We start from the raw sequence: 19,629 nt of genomic DNA, 5'->3' as shown, positions 1-19,629 counted from the left end.
AAGAATGTCAGAAATTTACCTTGGGATGCCAGTGCCTGTCGCATCAGCTGGTATTAGTAAGTGTAACTAGAGTATAATTGAGATGTTAATTCAACTGTTTCAACCAATATCTGTTTTCCCCAAACAAGGATTCCAAAAGGCAGACACTGGCTTCTTTCTCATGTAAAAGTCTGGGCAAGCAGTTACGTGTAGCAGCGTCACAGGAGCGAGATCCCTCCTGGCTGGGTGCTCTGCCCGCCTCACAGGCGGCTCCCCGGGTGAGCCAGGAGGGCTGCTCCATTCCCACCGTCAGGTCCCCATGGCAGCCATCAGGGGCGGGCAAAGGAGGAGGACAGCCGTCAGGGGGAGGACAGAGTGCACACCTTCCCCACACACACACCCTTTTACCTCCTTCCCCCTTCACCTCCCCCCCTAGGGCCCCAATGGGAATCGCCACACATCAGTCATTTTCACTCCAGGCCATTGGCCTGGCTCACGCAGTTGGCCACACCCGGCTGCAAGGTGGGCTGGAAACCTTTTCTTTATTCTGGCAGCCGGCTCCTTAAATTCAGGGGTTACCTCCCTAAGAAGGGGGGGACAGTTGCTGAAGAGCAGCTAGACATCTCTGACACACCTGGGACATGGCAGGTCCTTAATACGTATGTGTAGGCCGAATAAATAACAGGCACTGCGTTAGCTATGAGGAGTGTTCTAACAGGGAGGCAGCCCCAGTCCGCCTGGAGCCGTGGTCGGCAAACTGCTGGGAGAAGAACGGAGAACAGAAAGCAGACTTCCACAGAGGAAGATCAGTAAATAGCTGTAGCTGTGAATGTTGGTAGCAGAAGGGGAGACTTGGAGGCAGATGAGGCAGACACCAATCATCATGGGAGGGAAACAGACCTGCCACCTGAGTTTGTGCCCTGACCAGGAATCTAACTGGTGACCTTTCGATGCACAGGACGACACTCAACCAACTGAGCCACACCAGCAGGGGCAGATGTTTTTTTACCCAGAAAAATCACTCTGACAGGTGATGCTGAAGACAATTACCAGAGTGAGGGAGATTGTAATTTCTCTTAGGAGAAATTACAAGGCCTGCATTGTAGCCGAGAGAGCGTACACATAGAGGGTGTGAGAAGAAAACCATCACTAAAAGCTGGAACCCTCAGAGGAGATCCCTCCCAACCACAGTAACCAGCTAGAGAGAGCTGACTCTCTGCTAGTTTGGTGAGAAGGATTTCACAGGTGTAATCTCCTCTCTGTCTCACAGTCACCAGAAAGAGTTTTCCCCCGTTGAGCTGATTTGAAAACTAAAGTTCAGAAGAGCTAATGTTTTGCCCAGGTGACCATTTGAGGAATCCAGGATTTGAACCCAGGTCGACTGCCTCCCAGTTACGGTGCTTCCGCTCACCACCCAGTCTCCTGCTGTTTCTTCAGACTTGGGCCAGCTGGGGTCCCAGATCCATGAGGAAGCCAGTCTGAAAGAAGTCTCTAGGAATTCTTGCCTAGAAAAACTTGAGGAGGGTCTACAGAGAGAAGGTCAGGGGAAGTCAGAGTCACTCTGGTTTGTACCTTCATTATTTTATAACAGTGCTGTTGAAGTTACGTGCTATAAAATCCACTCCTTAAGTGTACAATGCAATGGCTTTTTGTAAGTTTATAGTTTCATTACCATCACTACAGTCCAATCTTAGAACACTTTCTTTTTCTTTTTTTCTTTTTTAAAAAATATATTTTATTGATTTTTTGCAGATAGGAAAGGAGAGAGATAGTTAGAAACATCGATGAAAGAAAAACACTGATCAGCTGCCTCTTGCACATGCCCTACTGGGGATGTAACCGCAACCAAGGTACATGCCCTTGACTAGAATCGAACCTGGGACCTTTCAGTCCACAGGCCAATGCTCTATCCACTGAGCCAAACCGGTTAGGGCAAATCTTAGAACATTTTCATCACCCAAAAAATATCTTCCCATACCAATCTGCAGTCACTACTCATCCCACCCCAGCCATGATGGAACTGATGTTTATGATAATACCATCGGCTATGTGTTGAGCATTGTCTGGGGTTAATTCTCTCAAGGAAATGTGTCTGACTAAGGAGGAAACTGTGGCTCAGAGAGGTGAAATGACTGAGCCAGGGTCACTGAGAGGGTCAAGATTCAAACCCAGGACTCTGGGCCCAGACCAAGAAGAAGATTCTGAGGAATGTGTTTGTAAAGATGTGGGAGATGTAACATTGTTTAAGCTGAGGAGAAATACACTGTATAAACAGAGATAATGAACACATAGAAGAGAGAGGGGTTTGCTGATAGAGAAAATTCAACGGAAACAGAAGGGAGTGGATTAAACAAATTAAATGCAAACACTGGACTTCAGTAGAGAGAGCTCTCTTGTAAGAGGGTGGGGGTTTTATAGAAGGACTGCATAGCACTGATCTTACAACCTCAAACTTTTATGTCAAACGGATCTGAATTCAAATCCTGCCTCTGCTACCTGTGTGGCTGCTATAAATATGTATCTGTTTTGTTTTGTCGTCTACCATCGGTATCCACCTTCCCATTTGGGAGAAGTCCCCTCACCATCACAGTCTGAGGAGGGGCAGTGCCAACTCTTAAAGTTCAAGTACTTGTTTTCCTGCCTCTCTTGCAGGGAGGATGTGAGCACATGGCAGAGGCTCAGCCAATCAGATGCCCCCATTCTGTGTGTTGTTGTTTTTTTTAATCAGATGCTCATAATTCCAAGAAACAGGAACACTGGAGGATTTATTTCAGCAAAAGAGCCCACCGTGATATCCAGGGTCCGAGGCAGCAAGGAGGCAGAGCAAGTGGAAGTGGAACTCAGGGTCCCAACCAATGGGGTTTGGTGGCAACTGTATGTTCCCTGAACTGGGTCTTAGGGTGATTTTTCATTCTGGTTCTACCTACCCACCTCCCTGCCTGTTTTTAAAGCCTGATTATGCAACCCCTGAGCGGGCAGATAGCCAGAGGGTTTCCTTGCTAAAAATTGTAATTAATACAGTGACTATGGGCAAATTGTTTAATTTGGGGAGATAATACTAATGTCTGCCTCATGCTTTCTTTTTTTTTTAATATGTTTTTTATTAATTTTTTTTTGTTTGGGGAATTTTTTGAAGAGAGAAGAAGGGAGAGGGAGAGAAACATTGATGTAAGAGAGAAATCTACTGGGAATCAAGCCTGCAATCCAGGAATGTGTCCTGACCACAAGTCAAGCTAGTGACCTTTTGGTGCAGGGGATGGTGCTCAAAAAGCTGAACCATACTAGCCAGGGCTCATGATTTTATAGGACATTTAATTGATAATAAAATGCCTATCCTGTGTTTAGCACAGTGCTGGGTAGATAGTGCTCGATTCACTTTTTTTTTTTTTTAATAAGTTTTTATCGTTCATATTATTACAAATGTTCCTTTCCCCCCCCCCCCCCACCATTGCTCTCCTCCACCAGGTTCCCACCCCACCCTCTGCCCTTTCCCCTCTCCCCATTGTCCTCATCCATAGGTGCACAGTTTATGTTCAGTCTCTTCCCACGACCCCCTCTCCCCTTTTCCCCAAGAATCGTCAGTTCACTCCCCTTCCATACCTCTGATTCTATGATATTCAACAGTTAATATTGTTCATCAGATTTTTTAAATTTCCTTGTTTTTTAGATTCACTTGTTGATAGTTACGTATTTGTTGTTCATAATTTTTATCTTTGTTTACTTTCTCTTCTGAAAGAACCCCCTTCAGCAATTCATATAATTCTGGTTTGGTGGTGATGAACTCCTTTAGCTTTTTTTTATTAGTGAAGCTCTTTATCTGGCCTTCGATTCTGAGTGATAGCTTTGCAGGGTAGATTATTTTTGGCTGTAGGTTCTTACTATTCATCACCTTGAATATTTCTTGCCATTCCCTTCTGGCCTGCATGGTTTCTGTTGAGAAATCAGCTGACAATCATATAGGTGCTCCTTTATAGGTTACTACCTTCTTTGCTCTTGCTTCTTTTAATATTCTCTCTTTGTCTTTTGCTCTTGGAATTTTAATAATGATGTGTCTCGGTGTGGTCCTCTTTGGATTCCTTTTGTTTGGAGTTCTGTGCACTTCCTGGACTTGCAAGTCTAATTCTCTGACCAGGTGGGGGAAGTTTTCTGTCACTATTTCTTTCAGTATGTTTTCGATATCTTGCTCTCTCTCATCTTCTGGGACCCCCATAATTCTGATGTTGGTTCGCTTGAAGTTGTCCCAGAGGTTTCTTACATTATCTTCAATTTTCTGGATTCTCTTGCCTTCTAGCTTCTGTGGAGGAGTGTCTTCTGGCTCTTTATGTTCCAAATCTTTGACTTGATTCTTGTGATCTTCCCTTCTGTTTTTAGGACTCTGTAAAATATTTTTTATTTCAGACAATATATTCTTTATTTCTTGTTGACTCCTTGTTAATTCTAGTTGATCTCTTTTCATGTCCTCATAGGTCTTATCCATCTTTTCTAGGAAATTCTTGAAAAACCTTATAAGCGTAGATTTGAACTCTATATCCAGACGCTTTTTGTCCTCCATTTCTTTCGTTTGTGATCTATTTTGTTGTCGCATTTCGCAGTTACAGATGGGATGGGGTTTCAGGGTGGAGCCTGCAGCTTTGGCTTCCGTCAGCCCCGCCCCATGCGGGTCCTTCAGTGCTCGCTGCCAGCGCCTCTGAGAGAAAGGTGCCCTCGATTTTCACCTGCTGCCATACAGTCTATGCTCTCCCACAATGAGCCCGGTATTGGGGTTCAGTTCAGTTGGAAGTGGAGTTGGAGGTGGCGTTCAGAGCAGTCTGGAGCCCCAGTCTCCTTCCCGTCAGGGCAATCCCACGGCACAGCCGACCGTCCCTTCTCTGCGCACAGTGTGAGCGCCTCCGGGACCTCCTTTCGCCTCTCCCCGGGGTTCCGCCTTACAGCCCAGCTCCCTATGGCTGAGCCTGAGTCCCCAGGGTCTGGCCTAAAACTGGGGTTCAGAGCAGTCGGGGGCCCAGCACAGTCGGAGTTTTATCTCCTTCCCACTAGGGAATGCCCGCCAGGCACTCGGCCTCCCTCCTCTCCGGCTCCATCCTCTCCGCGCTCCGCGTCTCCGTACCTTGGGCTTTTCCAGCTCCTCCGCGCCTCCTTCTGGTTTTCTCCTTGCTTCTCACTGTAGAATTTCCAGTCAGTCAACCTTCCTGTAGTTCTGGGCAATGTCCGTTTTATATTTTAGTTGTATTTTATTGAAATTGTTGTGTGCGGCTGCGGCTAGGTGTTCACCTGGGCGCAGCCATCTTGGATCCTCCCCTCAATTCACTTTTGTTTTGAAGGGTCAAAGAAGGGAATGGGAACCTTGAGTGGGTTGAACCTCTATTGTCTCATTGAAAGTGGAGCTAAGTTCCTTTGTTGGGTGAAGGGATGGGGCTTGGAGAAAATGGACAGTCTAGGAAAGCCATTCTGGGTGACACAAGAGAATCACCCATAAACGCAGAGCTGAGAGGTGGAAATCTGTGATCAGGACTGGAGGGCCCAATAAGAAAACTGAATGTGTGCTCAGGACCCCAGCAGGGTATGGGTCAAAAATAAAGTCAGAAAATCTCCAAGAACCCACTTTAATTTTAGCCTACAAGAATACTTTGTTAAAAAAAAAAAAAGAAAAAAAAAAAGAATGCTTTTATCATCCTGTATAATAAAGAAGTAATATGCAAATTGACCTTCACGCCCTCACACAAAATGGACACAAGATGGCCTCCACAAGATGGCCAGCAGGTGTGGGCAATCAGGCCTGCAGGGGAGGGCAATTGGGAGGGACAAGGCCAGCAGGGGAGCAGTTAGGCGTCAATCAGGCTGGCAGGGGAGTGGTTAGGGGGTGATCAGACTGGCAGGCAGAAGCAGTTAGGGGCAATTAGGCAGGCAGGCAGGCAGTTGGGAGCCAGCAGTCCTGGATTGTGAGAGGGATGTCTGACTGCCCGTTTAGGCCTGGTGGGACCAGGTCTAAATGGGCAGTCAGACATCTCTCAAGGGGTCCCAGATTGGAGAGGGTGCAGGCTGGGATGAGGGACATACATACCCCTGTGCACAAATTTCATGCACCAGGCCTCTAGTCTGTATATATAAAAGCCTAAGCAACTGACCCACCAACTGAAAGACCAGTCGACTGTTTGCTGTGATGCACACTGACCATCAGGGGGCAGACACTCAATCCAGGAGCTGCCCCTGGTAGTCACTGAGCTCTCACAGCCACAGCAGGAGTGTCACTCAGCTGACCGGAAAGCAGCGCCAGACGCAGGGCTGGCTGGCGAGCACTGACTGACCGGGCTGGAGCCTGCAGCAGGCGGGAGCAGCAGGCAGGAGTGGCAGGCGGCATTGGACTGCCAGCTTCAGCCCAATCCCCGCAGGCCACCCCGAGGGGCCCCATTGATACACGAATCCATGCGCTGGTCCTCTAGTTTTGAATAAGTAAAATTTTATTTCAGAGTTGAGTGTTGTATTTTGAATTCTACTTGGGCAGCACTGTAAACCTCTCTGTGTTTAAGGTCACTCACTCAGTGTTTGCAAGGATTTGATCTGTGTGCAGTGTTGCTTCCCAGGATGAGGGAGTTTGGGGTCATGACCCAGCAGGGCCATGGAGGTGCCAGGTGTTTGGTTTGGTCCAGGGTTTGGGGAGCCACGTGCCCTTGACTACCTCATTCAGTGTCTGCAGGACTCAGCATCGAGTGAGACAACATAGCACAATGTTGGTAAGCCTTCATTCTAAAGTTAGTCTCCTGCCAGTGTTACTTTGTTTTGAAATTTTAACTCTGAACCTATTTCCTCAGCTATATTGTGGAGGTAGTATTATAATAGTGCTTACTTCATAGGGTTGTTAATGTGGATCCAATGAGTGAATACGCATAAATCACTGAGAATAACACCTGACACTGAGTGACTGTAATGTTATCATCGCAGTAAACTAGAAATTCCCATCTGGAGATGTCAGACCTTTCTTATTACAACTCTTTGCGATGTTTCATAAGCCCCCTTTTGAATCCTTATATGCACAAATTGCCCAAAGAATGAGAAATGGCCTTGATTAAAATAAAGAAAAATGGAAAAAGATAGTTTTTTGTTGTTAATCCTCATCTGAGGATATTTTTTCCCCATTGGTTTTAGAGAATGGAAGAAAGGGGGAGAGACAGAGAGAGAGAGAAACATCGATGTGAGAGAGACATGTTGATTGGTTGTCTGCCGAGGATCCAGGGCCTGGGATCGAGCCTGCAACTGAGGTATGTGCCCTTGACCAGAATGGAACATGGGATCCTACAGTCGTTGGGCTGACACTCTGAGCCAAACTAGCTAGGATAAAAAAGATAGTTTAATTGCTATAGCACATTTATGTTTGAGTGCCTGGGTCTATGTTTGTTTTGCACTTTGTTTATATGTACTTGGTTGTATGTGTGTAAATTTTGCATATCTGTGTATGCTCAAATTTTATATGTCTTATGTATATTTTGTGTGCATGTGTTATTTGTATGTAGTTTGTGTATGAGTATTTGCATGTGCATGTGTAAGTATTTTATACTTGCATGTAGTTGTGTGTGGACATGTAATGATGTGTGTTTGCATAATTTTAGTACATATCTGCATATGTATTTGTTCTCAGTTCCTTTGCTCCGCTCTCTCCCCTACATTCTATGACTGGAACATGGCAGTTGCCCAGTGATTTTTCTGTTAAGCTTGGAGATATGATCCAAAGCTAAGAGAAGTGCCTGAAGGGGGAGCGAGGAGCAGGAGCTACCGAGGTGGCCAGTAGGTAGAAGCCATGGTGAGCGAAGCGGGCAGGAGACAGGGAAAGCAGCAGGCCTGGTGGGACAGCCAAGTTGTCCCGGTTACTGTGTGATATCTCCTGGGGCCCACCAGGACCAGAACAGACTGTAGCCTCCACCTTTGTAATGCCTCCCACATGGGTACAGCCTGGCCTGGCCAGTTCGCTAAGACCAGCAGCATTCACCCCCTGAAATCTGTGCAGTTGCTTTTTTAAGTTTTTAAAGGGCCACTCACTCCCTGCAGCCTGAACTCCTCGGTGGGGTCAGAAACTAGTTACCAAGTTCCCAGAGAGGTCCCACCCAGGCCAGGTACTTTTAAATTTTTTATTTATTTATTTGTATATTTTTAAATATATTTTTATTGATTTCAGAAAGGAAGGGAGGAGAGAGAAATAGAAACATCAATGATGAGAGTGAATCATTGATTGGCTGCCTCCTGCATACCCCACACTGGGGATCAAGTCTGAAATCCAGGCATGTGCCCTAATGGGGAATCGAGCCATGACCTCCTGGTTCAGAGGTTGATGCTCAACCACTGAGCCACGCTGGCCAGGCTGGCTGTTTTGAAGCTTATTTTGTCTGGTATAAGTATTACTAGCCCAGCTTTTTTTTTTTTTTTCTTCATTTGCATGAAATATCTTTTTCCATCCCTTTACTTTCAGTTTGGTGTATCTTTTGATCTCAAATGGGTCTCTTGTAGACAGCATATGTACAGGTCTTGTTAACGTATCCATTCAGCTGCCCTATGTGATTTGATTAGAGCATTTAATCCATTTATATGTAAGCTATGGTGGGTGCTGCAAAGGAGAAGCACAGGGTGCAACTGGCAGGGTCAGGTCCAAAGGAGGTGCCTAGGGTGCAGCATTACAAGAGGCACTTGCATGCCCCTAAGAGTGAGTGCCTCCTCAGATGCCATGTCACGGGCACCTCTCTCTCCTCACCTAGTCCTTCCCCTGGCAACCAGAAAGATCCAAGGGGGAGGGAAAACAGTCCAGGTTAAAGGAAGGCTGTGGGGGCAGCATTCCCTGGGAGCGGTTCTCTGTGCTCTGATGGACACTCAGCATCTGAACCCCTTCATCTGGGAGGGACTCTATTCTCTGGGTCTTCGTGGAAAGGAGCACTGACCGCCCAGCACAGAAAGCACTGAAGACAAATCTCCTTCTGTGCCCCTTGGGGACTAGCAGGCAGGCACATGACCCAAACCTGGCCAACTGGACACTCTCACAAAGAACTCTGAATTTTAAAACATTAAACCCAAACCACATTAGCAATGGCAAGAGATCAGGTGTGATGCTATTGTCCAGGGCTAGGATGGCCGTGCGGGTGGTGGACTCCTGGTAGGTAATTCCTGCTATCCACTCCCCCTTGGACCTGCCAAGCCCAATTGTCCAGACTTCAGTTCATTCTGTGAACTACAGGCTATCCTTTTAAGAAATTCCTTTTCTGCCCTTGGTGTCTCCGACAAATTCTAACCATCACATTCAATAATGAAAGACACACAGCAGGCTAAGAATGGATTCTTATGTTCATCCCACATTCTTCTGGCCTCCTTGACTGCCTCTAAAATACCCAGAGACCGAGCCCCATAGCCTGCCTCTGCTTTACAGACTCTAAAACTACACTGTCCATACAATAACCACTAGCTATATGCATTTAGCGATGTAAGTTTAAAGATAAATTAATTTAAATTAAAAATTCAGTTCACCAGTCATACTAGCCAAACGTCAAGTGCTCATTAGCCACATGTGGCTAGTGGTTACCATATAACAGGGTCAGGTCTAGAGTGAGGCTCAAACAATGTAAGTCCAGGACAACACAGACATAGATAGAACACTTCCATCACTGCAGCAAGTGCTACTGTGCTGGCCTAGAAGACAAGCGTCAGATGGATGGAATGAACATCCCTCATTTCTACCACTTGGGATCGGCCGTGAGGGCCAGCAGGCTAGGAGCTATGTTTTGTTTTTTGTTTTTAATATATTTTATTGATTTTTTTTACAGAGAGGAAGAGAGAGGGATAGAGAGTTAGAAACATCAATGGGAGAGAATCATCGATCAGCTGCCTCTTGCACACCCGCTACTGGGAATGTGCCCGCAACACGCCCTTGACTGGAATCGAACCTGGGACCTTTCAGTCCTCAGGCCGATGCTCGGTGAGCCAAACCGGTTTTGACAGGCTAGGAACTATGTGCAAGACTGAGATTATTACCACCCACTGGTCTATCCTGTTTCCTTAACACCCTCCCCCTGCAATACACACACACACAACTTTCTTCCTTCCTATTTATTTCTAAGTACACGTGGTGGAACTGCCAGACACAAACTGGGTAAGCCAAGAATGGTTTAATAGGACTGTGGGATGCAGCGATGTTAGACTCCAGGTTGGCCTGGAGCTGCCGGGCTGCACGGGTTACCCCAGGCTTCCAGTTGAGTTTGAGGATTTAGTGTTGACAGGCAAGTACTTCGGATTCACACAGCACTGGGCCTCAGGATTGCACAATATGTAGAATACTTCGCCCGCTTCACACATGGTTCTGCAAACTCCCTTGCGACCCCAGCACTTCATGACTGAAATTAAAAGGGAAAGAGGGGGCAAGCTTAGTCTTGAAGTAAAGCAGAGATCGGGGGAAGCCGGAGGCCAAAGCAGAGAAGACAGGAGTAAGGGAAATAGGACATATGTGGAAAGAAGCCTTCATGTGGCATCTTTCAGGTCTAGGGGAGATTGTAGGTCATCATCCTTTCTTTTCCCAGTGACAACCTCGAAGTCCTCCTCGCTCAGCGGCCTGGAACCTCCCTGGGGCAGGTAAGAGGTCTCCTCTCTCCAGGGTTCCATCGCTCTCATGTCATAAGATAGCCAGGTGCCCAGTATCAATGAGCTCCCGTTCCCTTTGTCCTTCAGTACCTTTCTGACCGCGTTACTGAGAAGGGACAGGGACTGGAAATACACCATGTGGACATCTGCAAGTCACACTTCCTTCTCTGCAACAGCCTGGGGCTTTTTGCTGCCGAGATCATTAGGAACAATTATTCTGGGGAACCTGCCACCCAAAGGAGATCCATTAAGGCTGCCTAAGAGAGTGGCATCAGAATCCTCAAACCATCGGAAATTCAGGAACCATTTCCATGGAGGCAATGAGAGATCAAAATTCAAACCTCCAGGGAATGTTTCAGAAAACTCCCATTTTCTCTGTACTCCATGCACTAATCTCTCTCCTCCTGGTACCCTGCTCCCCGCACCCCACCCCCAGGTCATGTTCATCCTCTTTTAGCCAGCCAGGGAGCAGTTCAGGATGGTCAAGTAATGGCCCCAGAAAGATCCGTTGGTACCAGAGAACCCGAACTTCCCCTTAGCGAGGAAGATCAGCCAAAGGCCTCAGTGGAGCCTGCCCAGCCTTTCTCCCAGCCCAAGCTGTTAGAGCCCGGGCGTTCCCTGCGTAGGCGCTGGGTTCCCTGAGCCACTTCCCTGGGGAGAGAGCCTGATTACCTTTGGCGGCCTGGGCCCATGTCAGGATAACGGTCAAAACCAGAAGAATGAGCTTCATGGATGATCGAAGACAGGAGGCTTCTGGGCTGGCAAGTCCAGCAGTCCAGACTGGTATTTATTGCTCCAAGGAACAGGGCAGAGCCATGGCCAGTGAACCAGAAAGGGAACAGTCATTTAAGATTAAATGGGCAGACAAGTAATCAACCACACTTCCAGAGGAGGCTGGCGGGGTGGGGGGATGGATGGAAGAAAAGTTAGCAAAGAGAAGACACAGCCTTATCTTTGAAAAGTTTTATAATGCAACTAGAGAGTGAAGGGGGAAATGGATTTTTTTAGAATTTATTTTATTGTTGGGAGTGTTACAGATGGCCTCCATTCTCCACTATTGCTCCCCCTCCATCCATCTCCCAATCCCCACACCCAGGCCTTCACCTGCCTGTTGTCTGTGTTCATAAATGCTTATAAGCTCTTTGATTAATCTTTTCCCGCCCGCCTTCCCTCTGAGATCTGTCTGTCTATTTCATGCTTCCATGTTTGCGGTCCTATTGAAGCATCCGTCTTATATAAAAACTGCTGTTTGAAATTTTAACCCTGCTATTTGGCTTCTCTAAATGCTTGCTTGCTTAAATAACAAGGAAAATAAGACTACTCCCACTTCAGAGAGGCCATTAAACCTTCCCAGGACAAAATTATCAGTGCTGGCACCAGGCCAGGCCTTTGGTTGAGGTCTCAAGGCCCCAGCACATAGGGGCTCTTTAAGAACTTGCAGAGGAGGCCGAAAACACCTCATATTTGGGAGACAGAGAAGGTAAAGACATATAAATAGGGAAAATTCCTCCATGTTGGGGCCCAGAATTTGAGAGACTTTTTCCTCTGGACTTGCTCATAATAAAATGTGACTCCAAACTCTCCGCCATTGTTTGATTATTCCGGTTCTCTGTAGCACTATCTTGTTCATCTATTTATTTTGCTCCTTAGATTCCACCTATAAGTGAGATCATGTGATACTTGTCTTTCTCTGGCTGGCTTATTTCACTTAGCAAAATACTCTCCAGGTCCCTCCATCTGTCTCAAAGGGTAAGAGATCCTTCTTTATCACAGCTGCATAGAGTTCCATTGTGTATTTTTTTTCTTTTTAATGTACCACAGGTGTGTTTTTTTTTACCCACTAATCTACTGATAGGCACTTGGACTGTTTTCAGATCTTAGCTATTGTAAATAATGCTACCATGAACATAGGGGTACGTATATTCTTTTGGTTGGTGTTTCGGAATTCTTAGGCTATGTTCCTAGAAGTGGACTCAAATGGCAGTTCCATTTTTAAGTTTTTAAGGAAACTCCATACTGTTCTCTACAGTGGCTGCGCCAGTCTGCATTCCACCGGCAATGTGCTAGAGTTTCCTTTTCCCCACATCCTCACCAGCACTTGTCATTTGTTGGTTTATTGGTGGTGGCCATTATGACAGGTGTGAGGTGATACCTCATTGTGGTTTTAATTTGCATCTTTCTGGTGATAATGATGTTAAGCTTTTTTTTTTTTTTTTTTTTTTTTTTTCGTACATCTGTTGGCCATCTATCTGTATGTCCTCTTTGGAAAAGTCTCTTTTGCCCATTATTTAATTGGATTGTTTGTCTTCTTGTTGATTTTATAAGTTCTTTGCATACTTTGGAAATTAACCCTTATCAGATGTATAATTACAAGTAAATATGGGATGGGTGTTTAAAACCAGTGCTGACTATAATAGTATCTTCATTTTTTGGAAACAGTTTGACAGTTTCTTTTTTTTTTAAATATATTTTTTATTGATGTAAGAGAGAGGAAGGGAGAAGGAGAGAGATAGAAACATCAATTATGAGGGATAATCATCAATCGTTTGCCTCCTGTGCACCCCCTACTTGGGATGGAGCCTACAACCTGGGCATGTACCCTGACCTGGAATTGAACCATGACCTCCTGGTTCATAGGTTGGTACTCAACAATGAGCCACACTGGCCTGCTGACAGTTTCTTACAAAGTTAAGCATGCATCTACCATACAACTCAGCAATTCCAATGTCAGATAATTGATCCAAGACATACACCAAAAAATGTTCATAAATTCTCATAGCAGCTTTATTCATCATAAGCAGAAACAACCTAAATGTCCATCAACTTGTAAGCAAGTAAATTGCATTATATCTATACAAATAGAATATTGCTCAGCAATAAAGAAATAACTGCTGTTTCACATGGTATGGAAGAACCTAAAAAGCATTTGACTGGGTGAGAGAAGCCAGACAAAAAAAGAGTAAGCTCATTTCTATGAAACTCAAAGAAAAGACAAATCCTATTGACAGTGACCAAAAAACATACGCACAGTTGCCTGGGGCTGGTGGGAGGAGGTGGGCATTGCCTGAGATGGGGCACAACAGAACTTTTAGGATGATAAAAATGTTCTGTACACGACATCAATACTCACCAAAAGTTACACCATAAAATGGGTGCATTTTATTTTATGTAAATTACTAGAGGCCCAGTGCATGAAATTTGTGCACAGGTATGGTCCCTATTGGCTGCTGGCTGCTGGCCAGGGCCTCCCTTCCCTCCGGCTGCCTAATGCCGCTGCTGCCGGCAAGGGCCTCCCTTTATTCCTAGGCATCTGATTTTGTTGTTGCTGCTGTTGTAACCATAAATGGTGTTTTTGTTGGTGGTGATGGTGGTGGTGTTTTAGTTTCTCTGGAAATGTTTTTAGTATTAATTCATTTCTGTTAAATGAGAAGAGAGAGAGAGGTGGTACTTCACTGTTCCTTGGGTTCTTTCCAGCAATAAAGACATCCTAGGATGTCCCAAATGTCTGTGGTTCATTCTAAGAATACTGAAGGGTAGAAGCAGACAGAAATACCTTGTTAGTTCCATCACCACTGGAAACTAAAATGTCAGCATTTGTGGAGTCAGATATGCAGGAGGGCCACAGAGCTCACTTTTCACAGTGCATATTTATTAGAACAAGCATCCTCCTAGATGGCAAAGGACAAGCCTTTTACTATGATTGTGACATTGTTTTATAATGTACTAGAGGTTCAGTGCACAAAATTCATGCACAGGCAGGGGGGCGGTGTCCCTCAGCCCAGCTTGCACCCTCTTCAAGGGATGTCCAACTTCCCGTCAGACATCCCTCTCACAATCCAGGACTGCTGGTTCCCAACTGCTCACCTGCCTGCCTCCCTGATTACCCCTAACTGCTTCTGCCTGCCAGTTTGATCACCCCCTAACCACTCCCCTGCCAGCCTGATTGATGCTTAACTGCTCCCCTGCCAGCCTGGTCACCCCTAACTGCCCTTTCTTACAAGCCTGGTCGCCCCCAACTTCCCTCTTCTGCCACCTTGGCTGGTGCCACCCGCTCACCTGCTCCACCATCCCTCCATGGTCCCACTCTCATTGGGACCCATTGGGGCCTGCAGTGCCTCCACTGCTGCCCTCTGCCAGCTCTGCATCGTCGATGCCCACCTTGTTCCACACCACCTCCTGGTGGTCAGCGCACATCTAACTCCTGGTCGGTCAAACTCCTGCCTGTGGGGACACGTGAGGAAGCAACCAATTGATGTGTTTCTCTTACATCGATGTTTCTCTGTCTCTCCCCCTCCCTTCCACTCTCTCTAAAAATCAATGGAAAAATATCCTCAGGTGAGAATTAAAACAACAAACAAGACTGCAGACTTGGAAAGGAAGAGTGTGTACGGAGTCTGTGAGGAAGACCATCTGAGAATGTGGAAAGGTAGGAAACTTTTGGCAGGAAGGGGTTCACACTGCGTGGACTTGGCCGTGAAGGCCCAAGACCCCCAAAACCCAAAACTGAACGTGTTCTCAGAAACCTGTCCTCAACACCAACCAAATGTGCTTGACCTTCTACGTAGGCTCTGGAAGTGCTGTGGTCCTTCACTTACCTCTGTTTGCCTCTCTTCCTGAACCACAAGTGGGTACCGCTACCGTCTCTGGCCTAGTGGCAGATAGGCTGGTATCTGATATTTCAAACCTCTGCTTCTGTTCTCTGTGAGGTCATTGCTGTTGCTTTGAGTCAGTGTTAACCAGAAGCCTCCTTGGCTGCAGTGTGCCTCTCCTAGAAAACTGAATCTTCTTTTTTTGTTTTTTAATATATTTTATTGATTTTCCACAGAGAGGAAGGAAGAGGGATAGAGAGCTAGAAATGCTGATGAGAGAGAAACATCGACCAGCTGCCTCCTGCACACCCCCTACCAGGGATGTGCCCGCAACCAAGGTACATGCCCTTGACCGGAATCGAACCTGGGACCTTTCAGTCCACAGACCGACGCTCTAGCCACTGAGCCAAACCGGATTCAGTGAAAACTGAACCTTCTTATGCTTCCAGTGGGTTTATCCCATCTTGGCCAGCACCCTGCCACTCCCTTATCAGGCCTCTGCTGCCCACCCTGTTATCCTCTGCTTCCAGCACTGCAGCTCAGGAAAGGAAATGCAGCTACAGGCCACTTCTCTGTAGGCTTTGGGGTGGGGGCATGGGTCGGGGTGGGTGGTAAGAAAAGAGGACAAAGCTATTGGCCCAAATAAGCTTGGAAATTTTCCTAGTTTCTATTACATTCCAGCTCTCTGGCTCCTGGTGATGGCCATGCTAAGGCTTTTTCTTCAAGTTATTGAAACTAGAAGACTGGTGCATGAAAATTCATGCACTGGAGGGGGGTGTCCCTCAGCCCAGCCTGCTCCCTCTCACAGTCTGAGAGCCCTTAGGGGAAGGCGACACCCCCATCACACCTCTGCTGCTGCCACTGCTGGCAGTGCAAGCCTCGGCCTGGCCCTGATTACCTGTGCCTTGGGCAACCCTGGGCGGCTGGGGGGCTGAGGAGACTGGGCACCGCCATCTTGTGGCTGTGGGCACCGCCATCTTTGAGGGCATGGCAGTAAATTAGCATATTTCCTCCTTATTGGTTGTGGGTGCCACCATCTTTGTGAGGGTGTGATGTTAATTAGCATATTTCCTCTTTATTAGCTAGGATGATGTTTAGTAATCTATCAACAAAGGACATAAGCTTTGAAGCCAAACATCTGGATTAAAGCCATCACTTTGCCACTATTAATTAAGTGACCCTGAGCAATGTCTCTGGACTTCAGTTTTTCCTTCTCTCACGTGGAGACAATGCTGCCAACACAGAGATTCGCTGTGAAGGTTGCATGGGGCAGTGCACTGCCGGGGAAGCCCCTGGTGCCTGGTCGCTGCTGGTGTCTACTATGAACTCACCCTCCTCGCCTTTGGGGCATTTGACTGTTGACCTCTTTCCTCCCTGAAGCTCTCCTGACCCTCCTTGCATGTCAACATAGTCAATATTCAGGAAAAGGAACAAGGATGGTCAGCGATGCAGAGACTTCTCTGCTCACTGTGTTTCTTCAAGTCAAAGTTGAACATTTCAAAACTTTGAGTCTCAACTCTGAGAGCCAGCATGCTTACCCCGAATCCACTCTCAAGGACAGACCCCGCTCCTCCGAGCCTATCGTGCAAACAATGCAGCTCCGTTTGAGCTCAGTGAGACACGATAAAGAAGGTCCCAGCTTTGTACGGGAGTATGTTCCCAGCTTATCGCTGTCCTAGTTCTCCTTGTGCCTCCCAGGATATCTTCCCGGCTTCTTATTTCCGCTGCTGCCTAAACTTTCAGAAGCAGTTCTTTCCCCGAGTCCTTTGTTCAATGTGTCCACTTTCCCAGGAGCCAGCCATTGCTCCCCTCCCTGTTGGTCATGTTTCTATCCCTCCTAGATTGCCCTTCTCTCACCTCCCACTCCGCTTCCAAAACCACCCAGGCCTTTTAAGTTTCCTGTGGATCGAGGACTTCTGCCCTTGAAATTCTTCCGGCTTCCTTAGGAAAAGGAAAAGCACGAATTTTTAAATAAGCTTTATATTCTCCCAGAAACACTCAAGAAATGTTTGCCAGATAAATCGGATCTTGAGTAAGTATCTACTATGTGCCCAGAGTCTATTGAGCACAAGAAATACAGGATACAGTCTCCCGCTAGACAGCTATATTAGGATAAACCCCGTTATGAAGCAGTAACAAAGAAGGAATCTCAGTGGGTTATAAGAACAAAGGTCTATGCTTCACACAAGCTGCAGCGTCATTGCAGGTAGGAGACACTGCCCAAATCTCCTCATCCAGACTACTGAATGGCCACTCAGTTGCTGCTCACCATCACAGCAGAAGAAGAGAGCTCTGGGGAGTCTGGAACTGGCCGTTGTATATGGCGTAGCTCATAACTCACTGGCCATAAGGGTGACATCGCCCCATTCCACCACAAGAGGGCCAAGAAGTGCAATTCTACCTCGGGCCTAGGACCCCGAAAGCCAGAAATATTTGATAAAGAGCCTTAATAACCTCCAAAAAGACAAGTGTAGTGGTCAGGCAAAGTGGCCACATGAATAAAAAGAATTCAAAGTAGCCTGTGATTCATCAAAATAAAAAAATATGTATATTGTAGCCCTAACTAGTTTGGCTCAGTGGATAGAGCGTTGACCTGTGAACTGAAGATTCTCAGGTTAGATTCCGGTCAAGGGCATGTACTTTGATTGAGGGCACATCCCCCATAAAATGTGTGCAGGAAGCAGCTGATTGATGTTTCTAACTCTATCTTTCTCCTTTCCTTTCTGAAAAAAAAAAAAAAACGATAAAATATATATTTTTTAAAAACAAAACATATTGCAGTAGAATGAAGTGTGGGGACAATCACCAAAGGCCAGGGTGGGTCAGAGAAGGCTGCATGGAAGACCTTCTCCAAAACTTGGAGGAAGATAGACCAGAGAAATGGCAGAGATGGGGAGGATGTGAGAGCCTATTCCAGTTGGGAGAGCAGTGTGGATAGAGGAGAGGTGGCAGAAATGTTGGTAAGCCACTTAGAAACAATGAAAATACTGCCGTCAAGCAGGGCTCTAGGCTGTGCCCGAAGCTGAGTGGCTCTGTAGGCTGGACTTCACAGTCAGGTAGGCAGCCTACTGGCTGTGTGCCACCATCGGGCAAGCTTACTGACCAGGTCCTCTGGTCAGGAGAGGCCTCCCGATGCACGCCACAGCCAGGTGGGACCAGAGACAGTGCTCCATGGTTGGGTGGAGTTATTGTTTGGCTCCCTTGGGGGCTACAGGCTGTTCTCTGTGATTGGGTGGGGTCACTGGCTGGGGTCCTGGCCAGGGTGAGGCAGCAGGCTGTGTTCATTAACTGGGCAAGGCCATAGGCTGGGCTGGGCTCCAGGGCAGCCTGAGCACTGAGTTGCACTGTTGGAAGGTACCACAGGTTGATTTCCAAGGCTGTGCGGGATCACTGTCCAGGCCCTCTGGTTACACCGGGCCAGAGGCTATACGGACAGCGAGGCAGGGCAGTCAGCGTGGCTACCAGGATTTCTGTGGCTGCCAGGAAGGAGAGAAGGAGGAAGGGAAGGAGGGAGGGTGGGAAGAAGGGAGGGAGGGAGGGAGGAAGGGAGGGAGGGAGGGAGGGAGGGAGGGAGGAAGGGAGGGAGGGAGGGAGACCCAGGATCCAGTAAGCAGGGCATGTATCTCAGAGACTGTGAAAGAGATTCTCCCAGAGGGTGTGGATGGAGATCAAGGACAACAGCAGGTCACCAGGTGTAGAGACAACCAGTTCAGAGTGGAGCAGGTCCAAGTGTCCAAGAAGAGAATCCTCCAAGAAGATAAGACTGACAAATCCCTGATGATCCTGAACATATTCACTGGAGATAAAAGAATCAAATTCTCACCTTCCATACTGGTAGTGGGAGTCTAATGGGTAATACCTACCAGTAAAACTGAAAAATAAAAATTATGAATTGACCATATAAGTTAGCATGTTGTTCATAGATATGGAAATAAAATCCGAAGAAACAACCAAAAGATGTGAAAATGGTTTTCTTTGGAAAGCAAGAAATAGAAAGGGGGAAATGGGTGACTCCGATAGTTTATTACCCTCTCTTATTCAACATTGACTCTTAAAACCAAGTGGACATATTGCTTTGATGAAAATTTAAACTAAATATTTAAAAAATTAGAATAATACATAGAGAGAGAAGCAACGAAGTATGAAGTAGGCTGAGGGATAAACACAGTTTTCTGCCTAACTCTTCAGCTTCCATAACCATCCCAGAAAACAGAACCCCAGGGTAACACAGTCTACCCCTGGCTTTTGAGTGATTCTAATGAATACAATACGCATTTCTATTTATGATAGCAATAGCCCAGGAGGCAAGGAGCTAATTGCAAACTTAGATGCGGACTGACATTGAATCCCAGCAACCTCCGCAGGTTAATTATGTGGCGTTGGGTAAAAGGACTCACCAGCCCAAGCCTCATCCGTAACCTAAAAGTGATGACACAACCTACCTGTTACCTTA

The 19,629-nt window shown here is 46.6% G+C and overlaps 1 protein-coding gene across 1 annotated transcript; it reads right to left on the bottom strand.

Annotated features, from left to right (window-relative positions):
• Window positions 1–10,153: 10,153 nt before the first annotated feature.
• On the bottom strand, window positions 10,154–11,317 carry DEFB121 (defensin beta 121). The gene is made up of 2 exons (XM_036418357.2): window positions 11,260–11,317; window positions 10,154–10,343 (listed from the first exon to the last, which is right to left on the bottom strand). Exons 1-2 carry the CDS (start codon window positions 11,315–11,317, stop codon window positions 10,186–10,188), a joined length of 216 nt encoding a protein of 71 aa, XP_036274250.1. The 3' UTR covers window positions 10,154–10,185.
• Window positions 11,318–19,629: the final 8,312 nt, after the last annotated feature.

Source organism: Pipistrellus kuhlii, unplaced genomic scaffold (assembly GCF_014108245.1).
Source record: "Pipistrellus kuhlii isolate mPipKuh1 unplaced genomic scaffold, mPipKuh1.p scaffold_m20_p_6, whole genome shotgun sequence".
Classification (NCBI taxonomy): Eukaryota; Metazoa; Chordata; class Mammalia; order Chiroptera; family Vespertilionidae; genus Pipistrellus; species Pipistrellus kuhlii.
Note: the sequence above shows the minus strand (reverse complement) of the source record. Positions and strands in the feature narration are given on the sequence as shown.